At 39.2% G+C, this 22,277-nt stretch overlaps 1 protein-coding gene across 2 annotated transcripts in view; it reads left to right on the top strand.

Annotated features, from left to right (window-relative positions):
* Positions 1–22,277, top strand: part of Hgf (hepatocyte growth factor) — a 65,491-nt gene that overhangs the window by 12,883 nt on the left and 30,331 nt on the right. The window contains exons 4-7 of one of the 2 annotated variants that reach the window (XM_048433552.3): positions 318–432; positions 6,120–6,247; positions 10,573–10,693; positions 12,061–12,179. In XM_048433552.3, coding sequence (XP_048289509.2) covers positions 318–432; positions 6,120–6,247; positions 10,573–10,693; positions 12,061–12,179 — 483 coding nt within the window. Of the gene's footprint in view, positions 1–317; positions 433–6,104; positions 6,248–10,572; positions 10,694–12,060; positions 12,180–22,277 lie in introns of both variants that reach the window. The other variant, XM_048433551.3, reaches the window with a different exon arrangement.

Here is a 22,277-nt window from a genome sequence, read left to right as displayed (position 1 = left end):
TATTTATTCAGTCAAGTTCCAGTGGTCTACCCAGCGGAGTTTGTAAACTCATTCAAGTAAAGGATGAAGAATAATCTCTGTACTTAGCTTCTATTATACACACAAAATTGAAACGTGTGACTGCTTGACTTGCTTGCTTTGCTTCCCTCTGAAATGTCCTGCTTTTAAAACACTAGTGCCAGCTTTCAGTATCGTTGGAAATGGTTTGTATCAGTCAGTAACTCACGTGCATAAGTGGATTCTTACCTTTCCTCTCCAGTGAGTACAGCACGCGCTTCACATAGTTCTAACCTTCTTTCCTCTTGGTTAATCAATAGACTATATTAGAAACTGCATCATTGGCAAAGGAAGCAGCTACAAGGGGACAGTATCCATCACCAAGAGTGGCATCAAGTGTCAGCCTTGGAGTTCTATGATCCCCCACGAGCACAGGTAAGAACAGCATGGGGAAAAGAGGAAGCAAGCTAGCCTGTCTGCATGGGAACAGTTACTCGTTAGTTCTCTGGCTAGTTCAGCCTTCCACCATTGCTCAGTCAGTTTGCTGAACTACACAAGGCCAAAACTTACACAGAATTTTATGGAGCCATCAAAAGATTCACAAGTTTATTATTTAAATATGGCCTAGCTTTTTTTTTTTTTTAACTTCAGTGTCTCAGTTTGTTATTGAAAACGATTATCTCTGCTTTTTGCCTTTGAGAGGGTACTTGGAATTCATGGGAATCCATGATTTAGACCTCACAAAAGGTGCGCTTAAACCTTGGTAGGTCTCGGCTACGGCTGCAGGTTAAAATGACTCACTGAAAACCTTGGAAACTTCCACTACCAAAGTTACAAACAGATCGACTGAATTAGATCCTCCAGAGTAGGGGTGGGGATAGCGGTCCTCTATTGGTTCTGAAGGGCAGATGAAACTGGAGCCCATTAGTTAGTGCTCTCTTGCCCCAGATTAACTGGCTTGCTGCTTCTTATGTCACCTGTTGTTAAAGTCTTGAGAAACATTTTTCTTCCACATTACACATCTACACCGAAGAGAACTTTATTCACTATAGCAGAAGAAAAGGATTTGAAGATCAATAAAGATAGTATTCATAGGCTTATGAGTTTCTGATCATCATGGAGGAAAAACATCAACATTTCATATGCACCAGAGAATCAAATGTCCAGACCTATTTCACAAATAGTCTCAGTAATAACTCAACTAGTTTGAAACAGCTCTATCTGGTTAGAAACTTCAGCTGATGGTTAAGTTTACCATGTTAGACAGTTAACCCGGTAGACAGTTAACCTGATTTTTTTCATATATTCCTTAGACAAATAACACAGCACATGTCTTTCTGTTCTTAGTTACGTAGTGCAAATGTAGCCCAAACAGTCTAGTGTTTTCAAGACAGTTTCCCAGGGAGCCCAGAATGTGCAGCAACCAACCCTCCAGCATGAGATCGTGACTCTCCCTGCAGTGTGTCTTTTCTGACTTGTCTGTATTAGCAACACGCGATGCCTTTCCTTGATGAATACACATTTCATTCCTTTCTACATCGATTTTTTAATTCATTTTACATAACAGCCACAGTTCCCTCTCTCTCTTCTCCTCCTCCCTACCTCTCCCTCCTCCTCCCATCCACTCCTCAGAGAGGGTAAAGCCTCCCATGGGGAGTCAACAAAACCTGTGATTTCAAGGAGAGGAAGTACCAAGCCCCTCCCCTCTGTATCAAGGCTGACCATGGTATACCACCATAGGGAGTGGACTCCAAAAAGTCAGTTCACGCTCCAGGGATAAAACCTGGTCCCACTGCCAGAGGCCCCACCAAAAGACCAAGTCACAGAGCGGCCACCCACTTTCAAAGTGCATGGTTTGGTCCCAGACAGACTCCCTGCTGTCGGCCCAGAGTCCGTGAGCTCCCACTAGCTCAGGTAAACTGTCTCTGTGGATTTCCCCGTCATGATCTTGACCCCACCTTGGTCATATAATTATTCCTCCCTGTCTTCTCCTGAACTCCAGGAGCTCGGCCCAGTGCTAGGCTGTGGATCTCTGGGTCTGCTTCCATCCGATGAGCATCATATTGGATGAAGGTTCTATGATGACAGTTAGGGTAGTCACCAGTCTGATTACAGGGGAAGGCCAGTTCAGGCACCCTATTCCCTATTGCTTGGAGTCATCCTTGTGGATTCCTGGGTGTTTCCCTAGCCCCAGGTTTCTCCCTAACCCCATAAGGGCTCCCTCTATCAAGATATTTCTTTCATTGCTTTCCCTCTCTGTCCCTCCCCCAAACTGACCCATTCAGTTCCCCCATGTTCTTATCTGCCTTCCCCCCTCTCCCCACCAGTTCCTTTCTACTTTTAAAAAGCATATGCTTGCTTGCAAGATTGATTTTGTTTTAGCAAACATATATGAGTTAACCAACTGAGGTATAATGTAAAAGTTAGGTTGTTCAATGCTGTAATGAAACCTTGGGACTTTGCCTGACAAACCCTAGCTAGTGACTGTCCAAGTTAATTGAGTCTGTAGTAGTATTTCAATAATAGGAAACGACAACGTTCCAAAGTAATTTACAACAGTTTTAAAAGAATGTCTCTAAAACATGATATTGCCTCTAGATCAGAAATAATATAATGAATTTTGTTCTTCCTTATTATAGGTGTGCGTAAGGAAGAAAACTCATTGGTTGATAGTTAGACCTAACTTTTCACTAGCAAAGAAATCCGATCAAAATCAATCCAACCTTAGACCAGGAGAGTTCTAGACTCAGTTGAGGTTTTATTTTAACCCGAATTCTCTATAATTGTCATTCTCTGCTTGAAGAGTAAATGTGAAATGAATCTCCCTGGGAACTGGCTTTTCTATCCAAGTAGATATTGTGCCAAGGAACATAGGCAACTTACATATTATTCAAATCCCCATTTTGTTCAAGGAAAGCAATACTTAATTTTCATCAATTAGCAGTTTAAGGGGGCTAGCTTCGTGATAACTTAACACTTTAAAATGAGGTGGTAACCAAAGTTTAATTTAAAAAAGAAATATGTTTTTGTCTAGCAGAGTGATTTATTGTTGACTTTCTAAACTGAAATATTTTACAAATGGCTTAATGGAAAGATGATGATAGATGTTGAAATTAGTACAAAAGCTTAACAGAGAATCAGGTGACCTGATATCTACATCTATATCCATCACTGGCTTCCTAGCATTCATTAATGAAGCAGATGATAGAATAGATCAAGTTTTCGATGAACACAGTTTATATTAAAAAGAAAGAAAAAAGAGGGAGCCTAGCACCCAGAAGACCTAGTTTATGGTTTAGAGTATATTTGGACATAACCCAGTTTTAAATATTTCTTCAACTTATCTCTCTTAAACTTTGCTAACAGCAAGGACAGAGATAAAAATAGTATCTATGTGAGTAACAGCTCAGTACAGACCCCACGGGCTGGCACAGGCCTCTTGTGGAACAAGCTCTCATAAACATTCGTCTAATGAACACCTATACGCGAAAGACCAGATGAGGCTTCATACCCTGACCAAGTGTGGGATGTTGCCTGAACACCTTGTGACACAGAAGAAAGCCAGCTACCTTGGGGGAAGGTCGAAATCACCAAATAAAGAAACGAGAAGCTCTTTAACCTCTATGACCCAAAGAGAAATTTGATGTCAATTGACTCATAATTATAAAAACAAGAACATCTTTTCTCTTCATTTTCTGACTTTAACCCCAGTGAGAATTTTTTCTTCTTTTGGCCATGTTCTTCCCCCGTCCCCTCCTCTCTTTCCCTCCACCCGACCTCCAGCTACTTTCTACTTTTAAAAGAACACATTCTAAAATCACTAGTCTCTTCCTTCTTTGGTTATACTGGGCAATTTTATTTTATGATTTGAAACTTTTTTCCTTCTATTAAAATCAGACATTTTTTCTTACACAGTGTATCCTGATTATGGAATACCCTTCTCTCAGTTCCTCCCCACCTCCCCTCTCATCCAGTTCTCTGAAATCACTAGTGTCTTCAGTAAAATATTGTTCCCTTGACAAACCTGTAACCAAATAAATAATTGTCTGGGGAGCATCATTCCCACACCAACCAGGTGATAAGTATGTACATATGATGCAGGGATGGCTCTTAACTAATATTACCACTGCCCTTTCCTAATGTAAATTTACAATAGACTTTCCTTAAGTGAATGTAGTTGATGAGTTACTTCATCAAATATATAAAGTAAAAAAATCAGTTTTATTTCTCATAGAGCAGTATTTTGTTATAAATTTACTATGAACATTTGGAGAAGTGCTAATCAATGAAAGAAAATATATGTCAGGCAATATTACAAACACAGGACACAGACACAAAATTCTAGAATGACGGAACTGCCTGCAACTAAGAAAAGATCAATGGTTTATCTTTCAGAATCAATTCTTGTGAAGGCTTTAAAAATTATAATTATCTTTAATTGCATTATTTAACTTCCACCAATCACATGACCTAATGATGTCTTATTTCTATTTCCTTTGTTTAAAATGCGGGTGAAGCAAGGATACGAGTACTTTATGGAGCTACACCTTGCAATTGCTTAATTCTTACAATGCTAGTTCGGTTCCTTGCCTATGTTTAGTAATGTCTTAGATTGGCTATTTAATTTTTGAGCACTAATTTATGTCTTTTGAAGGCCTGGCTGTGGCATTCCTTCATGCTCAGACAAAACCTTCTATTGTGAAATGTTGCTTGGAACAGGATACACGCCAGTATTCATTCTGTGGTATAACATCTTGATTTTTAAAACGATTCCTCTCACTTTCCTTTTTGCTTAGTACATAATAACTTTAAGTGTAGTGAATGATATTTCGATTTATGTCATAGACCAGCTCTAGATAATTAGCCTATCTGCTACCCAACTATCATGTCACTCGATAGAGAACTCATTTGAATCATATTTAATGAGAGACTTAGCTCTTTATAGCTTGTATTCATGCACAAAAGTGAGGCCAATAAACGTAGAAACATCTTTTAGCAAAAGCCCAGTTAACTACTAAACTTGTGACTGGGTTGAAATGTTTTTACTGGCATTGTCTATTGAAGAATGGTCTTCTGTTGTGATGCTTTGGAGTGAACAATTAAAGGATCTGGTACTGTAAGCATTACAAACAGAGACTGCTTTCACCTTTTCTCTTCCTGGAGTATACTTCTGGGTCACAGACTGCCTCTAGATCTTTAGATATTTTTGGTGAAGCTACTAAATTGATCTCAATATACCCAATGACACACACTTATGGACTAAAACTGAGAACACCAAATCTCAATCTCAGCCATTGTTAGCAAACCTTTGGAAGAGAACAAGCCATTAGCTTCCTTGTGACGGCACTGACAATGAGTTGGGTCTCTTAATTATAGGTGTCATTTGTCAAGTGTCTCATCATCTCCTTCAAGTTCTCACAGCAGCCATATGAGATCTAAGTTCTTATAAGTGCTGGGTTCTTAGTGAATCACCGAGCAAATGGTTCAGAGGGGTTAAATTATGTGCTGGGATCTCACAGTTGGTATGAGAAAGAGTTGAAAATGGTTCCCAGGCTTATTGATCCTGGATTCTTGGCTCATGCTACATCATCAATCTTTTTCTCAACTGTGAAGAAACAAGGTGTGTGTGTGTGTGTGTGTGTGTGTGTGTGTGTATGTGTGTGTGTATGTGTGATTTCCCTCCTGAGGAAAGCAGTGTATAAGCAGATAGCGACCCCAGATAAGCAGTGTAAGGTGAGGTCTGCAAGTCAACTGCAGAGATGGTGGCTTAGGTTTTTCTAAGTCTGGGAAATTGTTACCTGTGATTTGGAGTGTTGAAATTGCATTTTATAAAACACGATTATATTTCAGAATATTTGGGCTTGAGGCAATTCAGAGGCTAGTCATTACTGATTTGGCGTGGGATACCGAGAGTTCAGTTAGGTACATTTTGATAAAATGCAAGTATTTAAGCATATTGGAACCAGCAAAATTTAAGTCCATGCTAAATTGCATGAGTAGATGTTTCTCTACTTTGGGGGAAAGTATACCCAGTCACTAGTATAATTAATAGGCTAACACTAATGCTGCATGCTCTTATACTGTGACGATTATCATTTTAAAACTAGCTTTTTGCCTTCGAGCTATCGCGATAAAGACCTGCAGGAAAACTACTGTCGAAATCCTCGAGGGGAAGAAGGGGGACCCTGGTGTTTCACAAGCAATCCAGAGGTACGCTACGAAGTCTGTGACATTCCTCAGTGTTCAGAAGGTAAATGAACCTGAATACCACGTGGGGCACTACCTGCCCCCCGTGTATAGAACTGTAATTCACCTTAGAGGTTAACAACCATGAATCAGTTACAGTGAATACGCTGTTCATTCAAGTGCAAGCATAGATGGTAATGGGAGCGTTTGCTCACAACATATCACAAACTTGGGGTCATCAGAGGCATGCAAGGTAACGGCGCCAGTTACCAATGCGAATTGCAACACCAGCCTGGAATAATCTTCTGTGAAAAGGAACAGTGGGCATTTACTTGTTCACTGAAGCTCACCTACCTCTAATTCTGCTACCGTAGACCAGCTGAGAGCACCTAGAATCTAGGTCAACCTTTGCGGGTCATGTATCAGAGAGTCCTGCATATCAGGATGATTCATAACAGTAGCAAAATGACAGTTATGAAATGGCAGCAAAGTAATTTGTGGTTAGGGGTCGCCACAGCATGGGGAACTGTGTTAAAGGGTTGCAGCATTAGGAAGGTTGAGAACCACTGCTCTAGATAAAACTGGCTTTGATTGGTAGTCTTGGTGCTGTTCATCCAGCTCTTGTTTCTGAAGAAATGTGGTTAAGGCTGTTTTAAAGCCGCACAGCCCAGACTGGATAGATTTGAGAGACGATATGCTGGGGTTCCCCCAAACTCAAATTTCCATTTTATTTGGGGGGTGACTGCAACCACGTGTGAGGCATGTCTGCAGCTCTGTGCCATTTAAAAAAGTGTTGGAGAAGATCAAACTGGGGTCCCACGCTGCCTTGAAGGCGAGCGCCTAAGCCACTTCTTGCACTGTGTTCTCACTGTGAATATATTCTGTATTTCCTTTCGCACTGGAAAGCTGGGTGACCAGCAAGATGGTACAGTGATCGTCTTAGCATTGTGTGCAGTTTCATTTCTCTCAGTCGTTCGACCACAGAATTAATTGGGTTTTTCAGTTCTGTCAAAGCTCCTATGATCTCGCAAGTCCAGATGAAACACGAATTAAATCGTTTTCAGATTTCTTAGGGATTTGAAGTACTTGGGGAATGGAAAAGACCTCTGGAATTCTGTCCATTTTTTAGAGTAGGATATCATACTTGTTTATTAATGCAGTATTTTCTATATCCTCCATGAATACCTATTTTATATTATGTTGCTATTTATCATGGAAGTAAAGGCGTTGTTGGCTAACTGTCATGGAGAAGGAGAATATGTTTGTCATTCGTTAAGTTGCAGCTCTCGACTTCATGTGCTAGACAGTGCGTCTCTGTAACCTGCTCTTCTCCATCCCATGTCATATTCTGTTCCCTCCAACATCTTCATTGTTTCCTTTCCTTTTACAAATAATAAACGCATCTGTGATAACACTATGAATAAGTCTGTTTTGTATGACTAAGTCTGTAATGCATATTGGTCTCTAAATTACACCTGAGAGAAAATAAACCTCTACATTTAGAGAAATCTCCACAAGCATAATTTTTCTGAGATTGAGAATCATTGGCGAGTGTTTTTACTGCTTTCGTTTGGTCTGAGAAAGTATTTCGGAGGGCAGGTAGTTTGTCCAAACTTTCTACAGCCTGACTCCTGCATTCCCTTCCTAGTTATTGGGATATGATTTTCATTCCTCGCTCCCCTTTTGCAAACACATTGACATTTATTCTCAGGGGTGATGTAAAATATAAGTGCTAGAAAAGAAGTATTTTAAAAACACTCTTGTTTTTAGCTATGCTTAGGAAGAGGTAATTCCTTAACATCCTTCACCAGTTTGAGGTCATGAAACGTCTCTTAGAGGAGACCATCGTTCACTGGTGTGGAAGACATGTGGTGTCGTGCACAGTGACACAAGTGTACAGATAAGTGCTTTCTGGAGGTCTGATCACAGCAGAATCAGCCTTTAGAAGTCAGTGCACACCTGCTCTATTGACGAAACATGTTCAGGCATCGAGTTGAACAGGGAGATTCTAAATTCAAGCTAAAGTGAGCTAAGTTCTATGTGGATTTTAATGAAGAAAAATTCAAAATAAGCAATTTTGTCAATACACCCATGAACCATAGAACCACTCATAAAAAGGGTATTAAAAATGTGAAACTGACATACATGTGATGTGAATAGAAACACGAAGGAGAACTCTCAAAATCCACCTAGCTTAAACAATATGATGAATTGGCTGTCTGTTATTAGGTTTCATTTCTTAAGTGGTAAGTGGCAGAGATTGCCTCATTATGAATGAGTTAGTAATTATCAAGAAGCTTTATAATTTTATCATTTGAAATAATAAGATCCTATGATCAAATTTTGTTCTGTAGTCTTTAAAAGAGGGACTTCTTGGACCTCTCAGAGGGCCTGTTCATCTTTTACACCAACCATGACTTTGCCTCCTACAACTTAACATTAGTTTTCTAACTTATACCTAATTAATTTATTATATATTACCACCATTTGCTGATTATTTGTTCCTGTATATGTTATTAATTTTATCTATACTTTAACGCCCAAGAAAAACTAGTCTCCGAAAGCCATTCCCTCAATCACATAGAAGTTTTCATCCTATCACACGGTGGGGTCCTGCTGCCAGCAACATCAGGGTCTTTTGAGACCTTATCATAGCTGCCCACTCCAAACCTGCTCAACAAGGACTTGACAGTTAAGGAGAGCTGAAGGTGACTTTTATGCAATTTAATGTGGAGGCACGTTAATCTCCCACATTCATTCTGGAAAGTAGTCATGTTATGTAGTCACGAATTTCATCTGTGTAGCAACTTTTTCCTAATGCTGTTAAACTCGAAGTCGGAAAATATTTTATAATAATTCCCACAGGAATGCTTCCAAGAAAATAGTTCTACTCCATTTTATTGGCAGATATATTATTACAAACTGCAGAAACAGTTTTGAGCGGTACATTACAATGGGAATAGGTAATCTACTTTTCACTGAATACAAAGGAACAAGCAACAAGAACAGTACCATTTTCATTGAAAATAGCAAAGCTTAACATCCTTTTAAAAATGGGGAGAACAATAAATTTGTTTCATTCAAATGAAAGGTGAAGTGTTATGAGCTGTAACCCAAGTGAAGCATTTCGGTATGAATGATAGCAACTAAACTGAACACCTTTATTTGTGACGCCACCCTCATTCACAGTTCCGGTACTTATTGACTGTATCCTGTGCAATCTTTGCATCACATGCAAGGAACTGAATTGGTCCTTCGTCTTAATTCATGGCTTATCCTATAGGAAAAGAAAGTAGATGGACACTCCAATACATGGATCATATATTCAGACAGCTAACAGTTAATGTCCCGTTATGTTATTAAAGTAAACATTTCAGAAGAAGAGACCATTCTAATGTCACATACCGAAACACTCCCAGTATTTATTAGGCAAGAATCCAGCAGATAAATTAATTTTAACATTAATATCTTTCCTCACTCCAGCTAAAGTTAGATGATCAGTGCTCACAAGATACAAATGATGTGTTTGGGGAAGCCGGACGGCTTCGTAGGAGAGCCATGCCGTGATTTATTCCACAGGATGCTTGCTGTGCTACAAATCAACCTTCTGCTTGAGAAATCTCATTTGCAGCTAGTTGATGGGACTCAGTTTTCAGTGTGACTTGAAACCAGCCAGAGGTGAACAATTAATTAACCCACAGAGCCATCAGTATGATCCTGCATAATTAGATCAGCTTATACATTTTTAAAGAGTGGGCGCACGGAGTTCAGTAGCAGGTCATCTTCCGTCAGGTAAGAATGCTAGCTTGCCCACGTACTCGGCATGAATAGCTACTAACAGAATGGAGCTGTAATTCCCTGTAGATTTGCGTGCAAAAGCTTGTGTTTTGAAATTGTAGCTGACCAGTTGTTTGGTTGCTCTCTTAAGTGTGTCAGTTCTTTATGGACTGGAGGTATATGATACATGCTTAGTTGAAGTCCCAAGATCGTATGCATGTGTGTAGATGGCAAGAAGAGTGAGAACCACTAGTGTGTTCGTGATACACGCACTAAGGTCTTACACTGTAGTTCACAGGGGAGCAGTCTGTGAGGGTCCATCTTATATCTCCAATTTTTATGTATTTTGGAAGAATTACTGAAAATTAGGCAGCATTATGTCCCTACATTAAATCTGGATGGAATTAAGTTAATATAGTATAAAATACATGGTGCATTCCATAGGTATTATTTTATGCTGCAATTTATGGGCATACGATCCCAATTTAAAATTAGGATGGAGTGTATGGCTATTGAAGTTTTAATAACTGATTAATTTACTGTTCTAAACAGAACAATGGTATTGGTTTTACCACCAGAAACAATTAACACAGCATATTTTAATTTTATTAGTTGAATGCATGACCTGCAATGGTGAAAGCTACCGGGGTCCCATGGATCACACCGAGTCAGGCAAGACCTGTCAGCGCTGGGATCATCAGACACCTCACCGGCACAAATTCTTGCCCGAAAGGTAACATCTCATCACATCTTGCTCCCATAGCTTCCTCTTTACGTACTGTTGTTCATTCTGTAACAAACCGCCGTGGAAATCCTTTCTTTATAGCGCAGAGCCAGGTAATATGGAATTAGCTCTTCTACTCTGGCTTCTGCCACAGTTGTTGGGGTCTGCAGAACGTAGTCCTGGCATGAGAAGATGTGTTTACGGTTAGACATTTGAGAACAGTAGCTACACTTTCGGCTGAGTTGCTAAAGTAAGGAAGATTGTTGACCAAAACTGCCAGAAAGATGCAGAATGCAAGCAGTAGCAGAATCTTCTCTTGTTTCCCGTAGCAATAAACAAACAGATGAAAACAAAGCAAAAACAAACAGTCCAATGTAGCTAATGAGATAATGGTTACTTTGATAGACCCATCCTTTTGGCAGACAGTACATTGCTAAGTACAACCAAATTTCCTCTAGCATCTTCAGATAATTAGGCCACATGTCTAATACCTTAGCATAGTTCGTGTCCACCATGGAAAGAAAAGACAACGCAAAACAATCCTCTGGCTGTTTTAGCCTCATGCATTTTAAAATGGCCAAAATGTCATGTGAAAATTTTGAGTTGAGAAAAGAAAGCAAAATGTAATTAATTTTACAATAAATGATTGAAAGGCAAATAATTAGTCTGTTTCCACCTTCCTTTAGAAATTGGTGTAAACTGGTTTTTTTTAACTTTTCTCCATGTTTTTGTTTATTTCTTCTCTTTGCTCTTGTAAATGGAATGAAAACTCTATTTTTTAAATGCGTGTCATTTCTTTTAAGTGAGACCAGAAAGGATATGGTAGCAATTAAATTCAAACCACCAGTCCAGGGTGCTGCTAATTTAAAGGGAGGTGGGATGTGGGGAAAGTGGTGTGATGGAGTTTGTCTCTTGCTCTGGTGGAGGTGAGGGCATGACCTAGCAAGGCTCCATTTCCAAAATTGAGCTGTCATTAGCAGCAGAGCTATTGAAACCGGACTTCGGTTTGAAGTTTAAGCCTGCCCTAGAAAAGAACCTGCTCCCTTAATGAACATTCTACACAAGGTCATGTTTGTGAAATTTGTCTTTAATTGGACTCTGTGGAAAAAAGAGATGCAGTTGGAGATCCTAACTGGGGGACAGGTCCAAAACGGACCTACTTTAGTAACAAAGAGGGTGATGCTGTATCTTTAGTGGAATGTGTAAATGAAATTGGGCAGTTAGCGGCTGGCAGACCCCATAAAGCAAAAGGTGGGAAACCCATCTTTTCCATGCTCTGGCTACCAGGCTAAGTGGAAAGCTATTCTGGGAATTGAGGGCTGTGTATGGTGTTTCCAGGCAGATTTACGTGACACTTTTCCTGGTGTGGTTTGCAGATATCCCGACAAGGGCTTTGATGATAATTATTGCCGCAATCCTGATGGCAAGCCGAGGCCATGGTGCTATACTCTTGACCCTGACACCCCTTGGGAATATTGCGCAATTAAAATGTGCGGTAAGTTAGGGTCAAATTTATTGCTTCCTTTCCCTTTAACAGATTGGATCTAAGCAGCAATTATTCGGAAGATAGGTCAGCAACTATTATACTTCATATCTTGGTATGTGTGAGTTTTAATAGTCTAAGACTGTTGTGTCGTTCTACCCAATCTTTTCAATTTTCATATAAAATTGTTTTGAAAGTGATGCATGCATAAGTGTACACATAGAAACATGTTCATACATGTGATAGTAAAGACTTGCAGGTCAATGCTACCGAGAATTTTTTTTTTAAGTCTAAAGACAGAGAAAATGAGCAGGGAATATGCACATCACTCCGAAGTTCGTATGGCTGAGATCCCTTTTGAGTTTACACCTTTTCCTGTACCCTTTCTCCGCCTTGTCTCTCGGAGGAGTAGCTTGAGCTATTATCTGATAGCAAACCTCTCTTGGATAGAGGTAGACCCACAGTGGGGAAAGTATGCCTCACTGAAGCTTCTCATGGTGTCTGTAACCTCGAGAGAGTGATTTCTTCCCTCTGGCTAGCCTCAAACCTGGCCTACATTTTGTTTCAATTTACTATGTCCCTAAGTTCTGTTTCTAGATGCTCACACTGAGCTAACTGCTCGGGAAAGAAGCTAAGTCTCATGTCCTCTAACTTATGATATCCCCTTAAATTTGTGCACGTGGCCTCTCGTAATATCTGATTTGGGCTTTTCCTCTTCTTTGAAGTTATACTGTGTAATAATAATTAGATAAAGACATGCTTTTCTATGTTTAAAGTTCTTATTTTTGCAGCTGGAATATAAAATGCTTTATGATCAAACTGCATACATTTATAAAGATAGAATAATGTAAATTGGCTGGAGAGTTTAACGTTATGTATTGATATGGAAATACATAAGAAGATGACCTATAGAAAGTGATATAGCCACACCCAGAATAACACGAAATTATGAGCCCGTGGGTAGATATTTGGATGTTTCCCTGAACCAGGTTGATGAGGAATATCTTCTGACTATATCCTAAAACATTATTCAGGGTGTTGAACTGTCGGTCTCTTTCTTAGAGTCACCAGTAAGAGAAAGTGTTTGGGCAAGTCGTGGAGAAGGGACAGAGCATATGTGCATCCATCACAGCTTCTGGAAGCTTCTGGAAGCCTCTCAGCTGAGACACAGTGTTCCAGGGAGATTGAATCATCTACTCTGTCCTTTAAAATCTACGCTGACTCCTTTGACAGTGCTGCTCTGTTGAGACTGGATTAGTTCCACCCATTGACTTATTTAATCATACTCATTTCTCCATCTTTTTAGATCAGGGAGATACAATACACCGATTGTTTCTCTTTTATTGTTGCTGCCCTAGGCATTATTAAAGCCTCCTCCTGGAATAGGGGTAGTAGACACACACAGGAATGCTTGGCGAACGAACCCGTGAGTGTAAACTCACACCATATGAGCTCACATTCACATGTATTCTCACATACATGTTCACCTTTTTTAACGTGTATAAACAGGAAAGCCTAAATACTATTCTCTATAGTTCTAAACCAAATCACGAGAATGTTTTAAAAAGAGGTTGGGAAAAGAAATAAAGAATGATACTTCTGTTATTATTCTTTCCTGGTTTTGGGGACAAGGGCACATATCTAAGACCCCCTGAATTTTACTAAAATGCATTTGCCTTGAGGTTTTAAAAACACTAGAGACACTAAAATCAGAGATATTTTGAAAATTCATTAGACATATTTATGGCATTTATCAACACGGACTATTAATAATTCTATATATCTAGCAATCATATAGACATATATATGTACACCTAAATGCTTATATTTGTGGATGTCCTACAATCATAGGAAATTTAGCAATTCAATTTTAATATATGAATTTATTTCAAAGCGCTATAATGAGGCGAGAAATAAAAGATGCTCTCACTAAAGTATCTGAAATACAGGCTACGAAGAAATAGAAGGTAAGCCAGAGGAGCAGGCAGAGAGAAGACAAAGTGGAGAGGGGAGGTGTGGACGGCATTCAAGAGGTTGAATGTGAAGAACATCTGTCACATTGGGAGGACCTGGACGCGGGAGGAAGGAAGAGCAAGTTTCCCAGGGTGTTGTATACATGATTATGTGAGAGGTGTTAACCTAAGGATGGGAAGTGCCAAATTTGGGTGGGATTTACGTAAATCCACCCTTCCGTCCGCTGTTGGGGAGTGTCCTTAGTAAGTGGTGACCGAAAAGCCTTGGCTGTGAGGCCCTGTCAGCCGGGTGACAGCTTCTGTGGGCATGGATATGATGAGCAACTGCTACGTGTCACACACCTGACCAGTTGTGAAGGATGGGAATGGGACTGAGCTGCACAAAGCGATTACCCTGGAATTTCAGAACTTTCGCAAGAACTGCAAAAGCATAGCTGAACTGTCTTGATAGAGAAATTCATGACTCACAGAGTCACAATTTAAATGCTATTCTTTCTTTTTCTGATAAATGAACTCTTTCTAACGCTTCCTATGGTCAGCGTGTCTCTGGAGGTGCAGGACGGGTGTTGCTCACTGTCTGCCAGTGTGTGCCAGAGTGCTCTACAGAAGGATTCTTGTCCTTCCTCACAAAGGGGCGGTATAACGTTTGGCAGGCCCAAGCCTGTGTGGTGCCTGTATGGAATATTGGCTTTCTTTTTTTATGCTTTTCTTTGGGACAAGCTCATTTTTGCATGCTTGTTTTGCATATTAGTCAGAAAGAGTTTTGGTTGAGATTGATGGTATCGGCCACATTAGTCATCTGGTGCTCATGAACCTCCCGTGTGAATGATGTCCCTTAGAAAGCTTCATTGATTGTTTAAGTCAATTTACAAACTTCTTGGACTGTGTTGGGGGAGGCTTCTGTCCTGATGACCCCACAATAAACACACAGAAACTGTTATTTTCGATAATGCTTGGCCAATTGCTTAGGCGTATTTCTGGCTAACTCTTACATCTTTTTTGTGTGTTTGTTTGTTTTGTTCATCATTTTTTTTTGACAGGGCTTCTCTGTAGATTTGGAGTAACTCCTATATCTTAAATGAACCCATTTCTATTAATCTGTCTATCACTGGCCATGTGGCTGTGACTTACCGGCAAGGTTCTGGTGGGCTCCTTGGCAGCTACATGGCTTCTCTTGGACTCCTGGGTGGCTACATGGCTTCTCCTGACTCAGTCTTCTTTCTACCAGCATACAGTTTAGTTTTCCCACCTAGCTTTACTCTGTTAAGCCATTGGCCGAAAGCAGCTTCTTTATTAACTCATGGCAATAAAACATATTCAAAGCATGCAGAGGGGAATTCCACATCGGGACTGGAAGCATTTTCTGCTCTGTCATTGGGGTCTTCAACATATCTCTGTGGGTTATGTGAGCAATGCTTACCATATTAGAAATTAAAAGCATGTCAGCTCATTAGTAATTGTGAAAACATTGGCTAATAACACAGGTAGTTTTAATAAGAAAATATGTAATTTTCAGAATTAAAGAAATAAATCTGTGGCATTTTAGTCTTTTGCACCTTCCTTCCTTCCTTCCTTCCTTCCTTCCTTCCTTCCTTCCTTCCTTCCTTCCTTCCTTCCTTCCTTCCTCTGTCCTTCCTTCCTTCCTTCCTTCCTTCCTTCCTTCCTTCCTTCCTTCCTTCCTTTCTGTCTTTTCTCTCTTTTTTTGCAAATTTCTTAGTACTATCTTAAAAGAAGGCAACCAGGCATGTTGCATTTGCTGTGCCTTCAGCATTTTGGACACAAATGACCTTATAGTGTTACTGTGGAGATAGTCTTGATTCCGCAGGCCCCTCGGGTTCTCAGGAAAGTCAAGTGTACATGAAAGCACTTTTTTTGTTGAGTTAGATTCCTGACCGTTGATTTGGTCCCTTGGTGTGCATGGCATGGAGCAAACACACCTGTTGCCTGCTCCGATTGATCTCAATCTCTCAGCACCAGTAACTTAGCGACCTGAGGACTTCTGTCAGACCTTTCTCTTTGAATTTCTTTATTAACCCCTTAGAAGGGTCTATTCTGGGATTGAAATTCTCATTTGCATGGTTGTAGCAATTGTTTAACTTGTTCAGAATATAAAATCCCAGGATAACCCCATCACTATTGCTATCCTCCATATTTCCTTGTTGGTTCCTCACCTAGAGCTATCTGTGGAGTCTTCTGTGAATGTCCCCATTCGCCATTTTGTTTCATCACTATCCCCATTGTCTCCCCCAAAATATTATTTTTCATCATCAGTATATGGATGAATAGTTTTATGAGAGTAGTTATAATTTCTTCACGGTTTTCCCCTTCCATTTTCTTTTATGCACTATGAAAGGCTAATAATGTTTGCAAAATTCTGGTGACATTAATTCTCATCCTTAAGCTGTACCATAACACGCACACACACAGACACACACACACACACACACACACATACAGACACACACACAGACACACACACAGAATCAAAATACTTCAAAGGCTTTCTTTGATCCAAAATGAAGGCAAAACGAAGTATCTTTTGCTCCTCTCCCACAGTTTTAATGTTCTAAGTGACCCCATAGTCCGCCAGCTTTCTCTCCAGGAGTCTTGCTTGCTGTCTCAGGTACAATGTTTTTTTACTTTTTCACCTTTTCCTTTTCTTTCTGATGTCTCATGCACTCCGAATTCCCATGGCAGTTCGTTTCCCCTACTCTGCCTTTCACAACCGTCTTCTTTCTTTCCTTGTCTAGATTACAGTCATAACTTCTATGAACTTTAACCTGGCCATCATCCCCAATAGAAACACTTTCCTCTTCCTCCCTCTCCTCCTCCAGCTTGTCCTCCCCTTCCTCCTTTCCTCTTCCTCCTCTCTCCTTCTCCTTCCTCCTCTTCTTTCTTACCCCTCCTCCTGCTTTATCTTTTTCCTCTTGAGACAGATGATATGATATAGCGCTGGCTGTCCTAGAACTTATTGTATAGTTCCAGGTGGCTTAAAGATAGAACATCCTTCTGCCTTTGCTTTCAACCTGCTGAGATCACAGGTGTGCACCACTATCATTTCTAAATTTATCCTTGATTCGGTCAAATATCATTCATTTATTCATGAATCAGGGTTTTACTATGCGGCCCTGGTTTGCTTGATATTCTCTATGTAGACCCGACTGAACAGTTCCCTGAGATCTGCCTGCCTCTGCCTCCTGAGTACTAGGATTAAAGATACATGCCACAATGCGCTTCTCCTGTCCTTTATTGTATATTCATACCACCAAAACATCCCCTTTCATGTCCTTAATTAGTCTGAATATTTCAAGTTTATTTTTTATTTTTAGTCTCTATGCAAATCTGTAGATTCCAGTTAAGCTGAGTATTTGGCTATGGCAGGAGTTTAATAAAAAGTTGTTAATGAACGCAGGTTGATTCTTAGAGGCGTTGAGTTTTTCACTTTTCTTTTATTTTTTTTTCTGAATTTTTTTCTGTGATTCTTGATTTCCACAAAAACAAGACCTAGGGTGTTATTCCACAGTTCTGTACCACGTCCTTAGCTCACAGATAGGCTTCAAGGTTTACTGGGCTATTGCGATTTTTACTGCCTATTGGCTTAATAGATTTTCTTTCAGTCTTGTCTTATCTCATTTCTGTTAAACTCTTTCTTCTCTCCCTTCTCATTTTTTTTTTAAATTTGTAGATAAATTGTATTTGATCGGGGACATTTTAGAAGTATGTGTTGCCCAGATCATACATAGCTCAGGAATCTGTTTATGGCATGAAAATGGTCTGAATGTTACAATCCCTAAATTTAAATACTGTTGCCTTAAATCCCCACATGATTAGATTTTGGCATAAGTATTTTAGAAGGGATTTAACATTAAGTGGAGTTCTAAGAAAGAGCCAAAAGTTAGTGGAGATAATGGTTTATAACAATAGGAAGATAATGGTCTCCCTATGTTCCTCCATCATTCGAGAACAAGGCAAGAAGCCAACCATCTACCCACCCTCATTAGGAACCTTGTTCTTGGACTTCCATGTCTCCAGAACTGTTAGAAAATAAGTTACCATTGCTTGAACTACTGAGCCCTCGAAATTTTGTTATTACAAAATAGCCATTGATAACAAATACAGAAAGACTTCCTTGTAGTAAAACTCAATATGAGCCTCTTTAAAAGAGGGTATCATTATCTATAAAAGTTCAGTGTACTCAGATGCTGGGAAAATATTTATGACAAACTGTCTTCCTTCTTAAAAAAAATACTGACTGTTTCACTGAGTTTTATTGGGAAGTTCAACTCCAGAGCAGAGATTCATAGAAATAAAACTACATTCTATTTCTATATTCATAGAAATAAAAATATATTCTCAGTCAGGAAGAAAAAAAATCATACTATCAATGCCCCTCTCAAGGGAAAAGTCTTTCACTTGGATGGCTTTTCTAAGTCATCTTCTAAGAAATAATACTACAGACTTGAAGACGTTTCATGAATGCCTTGTCTCCTGTGTATTTTGTACCAGAAGAGTCTTGGAGAAAGTCCAGAGAAATGTTTCAATATGAATACTGGCTTCGCATGGAGAGCAAACGTGCAAGCAATTTGAGGTTTGTACTTTGGAGGTCTTTACTACTTTCCCATGTCAACTTTAAAGCAAGAAGCTCTTTAAATTTACAGTGGGCTTGATCCTGCCCTTTGTGGTCCAAGGAGTACAAGTACTGTTGACAGGAGAGCGGCTTTATACAGTGTACTCAAGCCTCTGAGGACCATCATGAGGTGAATTCTGTGTTTCATTGGTCCTCAGTAGCTATGGTTATGAGGCTATGAGGGGGTATGAACTCCAGCAGATAATCAGGTGCTTGTCCACTGGCATGTTAAGCAATTTATTATTAACTATTGAAAAAAATAATAGGAGTCTGGGGCCAAGGAGCAACAACAGGGGCAGTGGGTAAGATTGATTACAAGCTTGAGAACCTGAGCCTGCATCCCTAACATCCATGTGAGAGTAGGGGCACCGCTCTTTGTCTCTGGAATACCAGCTGTTTTCTGGTCTCTGCACACATGTACACACACACACACACACACACACACACACACACACACACACACACACACTTGAGAGTGGCGGGTGTCAGGCTCCTTAGCTCTCTTGGGAAATCTGAATTATTTTTGACAAGGATTGTAACTTGGTGAAGGATTGTGAATATGAGGGTTTGGCTGTCTGTAGAGAACTTAGCCCTGGGTGTGGCTCTTTGAGACCCTTACACTCTAGCTCCCATTCATAAACATTTATTTAAAAAAATACAATTTCTCTGCAAAGACCTGGCAAGATTTTTCACAGAGAACATTAATTAAATTTATTTGTTTACATACTTACTTATGTAGTTCAGATAGGGTGTTCTTGTACAGTCCAAGCTGACTTTGATCTTACGAACCAACTTCTTTAGCCCGCCAAATACAGGATTACAGGTGTATTCTGCCATGGCTGAATTCATCTGTTTTTCGTGATCTGTTTCTACTTATGCCTATCTGGAAAAGATGTTTACCCTAAGAATTAGATAAATCAAACCTCTTTATCTAAACATATCTATTTAAACTTGCAAACTGCCTTCAAATGTTCTGGCAACCAGATCACCCTGAATTCAAACCAGCAAAGTTATTCGAATGTTCCAAGAAGCTCCCACTATATTTGATGGTTTTGTAACAAGGCAGTTGAAATTTCAATAGCGAATGTTGTGTTCTTTAAAGTATTTCCAAACAGAAATGAAGTGGGAGTCCCCTTTTGTGTCAATCACCAAAGACGAGAATTCCTCTTAGGCTAGGCAACAGAGGAACCGTTAAATATCTTCGAATCTGTGTCCAAAGTCTGGCCACCACTGACACCCTTGGCAAGATATTTTATTTTGCGGAATTCTCCGAAGAGTTCCTGGTATGCTTAGCGTGAACTTGCACAAATATTTGTGTGTGTGGTGATGATGTATTTTAAAAGTATGTTGTTTTACATCAAGTTGATCAGCTCCAGCAGATACTGGGTTGTGATGCTGTTCTTCCTTTACTCTTGGTACGGTCACTAGAGACACTTTGAACCTTCCTCAATCTGAGTCCCTTGTTGAAGGACTAAGAACAAAGGAATGCCTTTCCCAGTGTTTGACAGCCCTTTTCAAATCAGTTATCGTGAAGCATTTGATTCTCTTTTGCTTTAGGTTTTAGTGTTTATACAGTAGGGCAGCAGAAGGAACCTATTTTATTGTTGTTCAGAAATAAGTTATTTTATTTATATCATGGTTTAATGGTCTATGGACAAATCAAATATCATGTATAATATCATTTATCAGATAATATTTATTGAACAGCTTCAAAGAGTCTCTTAATATGTCTTATTGATGAAAATTACTTAGTTGCCCTAAGTGCTTCTACTAATACATCTTCATTCATCCAAACTATTTACTGTATGCACTGTAGAATATGTTGTTCTTGATGGGGTCACTCTGAATTCAGTATCATTATTTGTGGCTAAAACCATGATATATTTCCAATAAATTAAAACAAGGAAAATAAAAACTAAGATATTTAAGATCCTATAAGGTTATAGATGCTCATTAAACTAATAGGTAAAAATGACGATCATTGCTTACTTATTTTTCATCTTTATGGAGCTTAATGAAGCATAATGTTTATCGACACAATATTAATTTTTCAAATATTTCAATTATTTCAAATATTAATTTTTAAAATTTGGGCATTTTATAATTTCGATGATTAGAATATTTTGATTTTTGAACTAAATTAGAATATTGTATGCAATACAAACCCTCCGTTTTGTGTGTTTGTGGCATATGTATGTATGAGTATGTGCACATGTGCGTGTGTGTGTGTGTGTGTGTGTGTGTGTGTGTGTTGTGGCGACTAAAGTTTTAAAGCATGGTTCTCTCTCAGTTATTCTTCATTGTTAATTGTCGAGACAGAGTCTCTGAACTGATAACCCACTGATTTGTCTAGACTGTCTACCCACTTATGTCCTGGGATCTGCCTGTCCCCAGCAATCCCACAAACTCTGCTGGGTTACAGTACCCATGAGCAGACTCAGCTTTTATGTGGATGCTGCAGATTTGAATTCAGGAGCTCAAGCTTGTGAGCAAGGTATTTTCGTGGCCGAATCCTCATAACTCTGCTTTAATGTTATGATACTAATGTGTTTTGTTGTTATTTTTAGTGAATATTGACTTTTGAAGATAATTTTCCATCAAAATCTATAAAATACCCTCCTGAGGTGATAGGGATGGTGGTTTATGTCTGTAATCCCGTTTGGGAGACTGAAAAGAAAGCCATTCCTGTGTTAATAAAAAACCCAAACGTCACACAGTAGTTATGACAATAATAATAATGACGGGGGGGGGTGGTGGTGGGGGTAAAAAAAAAAAATAATAATAATGACAATAATAACATAAACTGATGCAGTAGTTAGAAATGTGAATGGAAGACGAAATGAACAGACAGCTTAACAGTTCAAGGGATGAGCATCTTATAATTACATTTAAAAGTGGAATGTTAGTCCTGTTGGAAACCTCTTCAGCTGTGATAAAGTCAACTCTAGCAACACCGGCTTCTTGACTTGACTCTGATATTACAGTGGGTAAATATTAGTGAGATATGTTCCTAATGTCATTAGACAATTGATTTTCCTTGTTTTAATTAGTTTTTTTCTTGCAATACATTTTGGACTGCAAACTCCTCTCTAACTTCTTGCTTTCCTATCTATCCAACTTCAGGTTCCTTTTCTTTTTGGTTTTATTGGAGTCACGTTTTTTTCTACTGTAGGTTTTCCTGAAATTTAAAAACGAGCTCACTCATTGAAATTATTTATTTTCTATTGGTATTTTAAGTTTATTTACTCCTCAAGTTTTTCTGTTGATTATGATATTGCTCACAATCATTCATTGCTTCTGCCAGAGATTGATTTCTTATAAGTTACGGTCATCTTTACTTATCTTAATAATCTTCTTTCACCAAGCACATTTCAACTCGTCTTTGAATACTCTATGTAGTTTTTCAGTTTTATCAGCTCTCATAGGTCTTAAATTTATTTAAGGTCATATTGAAAATGAATAGGGAGCTGAGGCAGAATGTCCTGTTTCCAGATATCCCTCTGACATCTT

Source organism: Myodes glareolus, chromosome 27 (genome assembly GCF_982192425.1).
Source record: "Myodes glareolus chromosome 27, mMyoGla1.1, whole genome shotgun sequence".
NCBI classification, from domain to species: domain Eukaryota; kingdom Metazoa; phylum Chordata; class Mammalia; order Rodentia; family Cricetidae; genus Myodes; species Myodes glareolus.
This window is presented reverse-complemented; position numbering and strand designations above follow the sequence as displayed.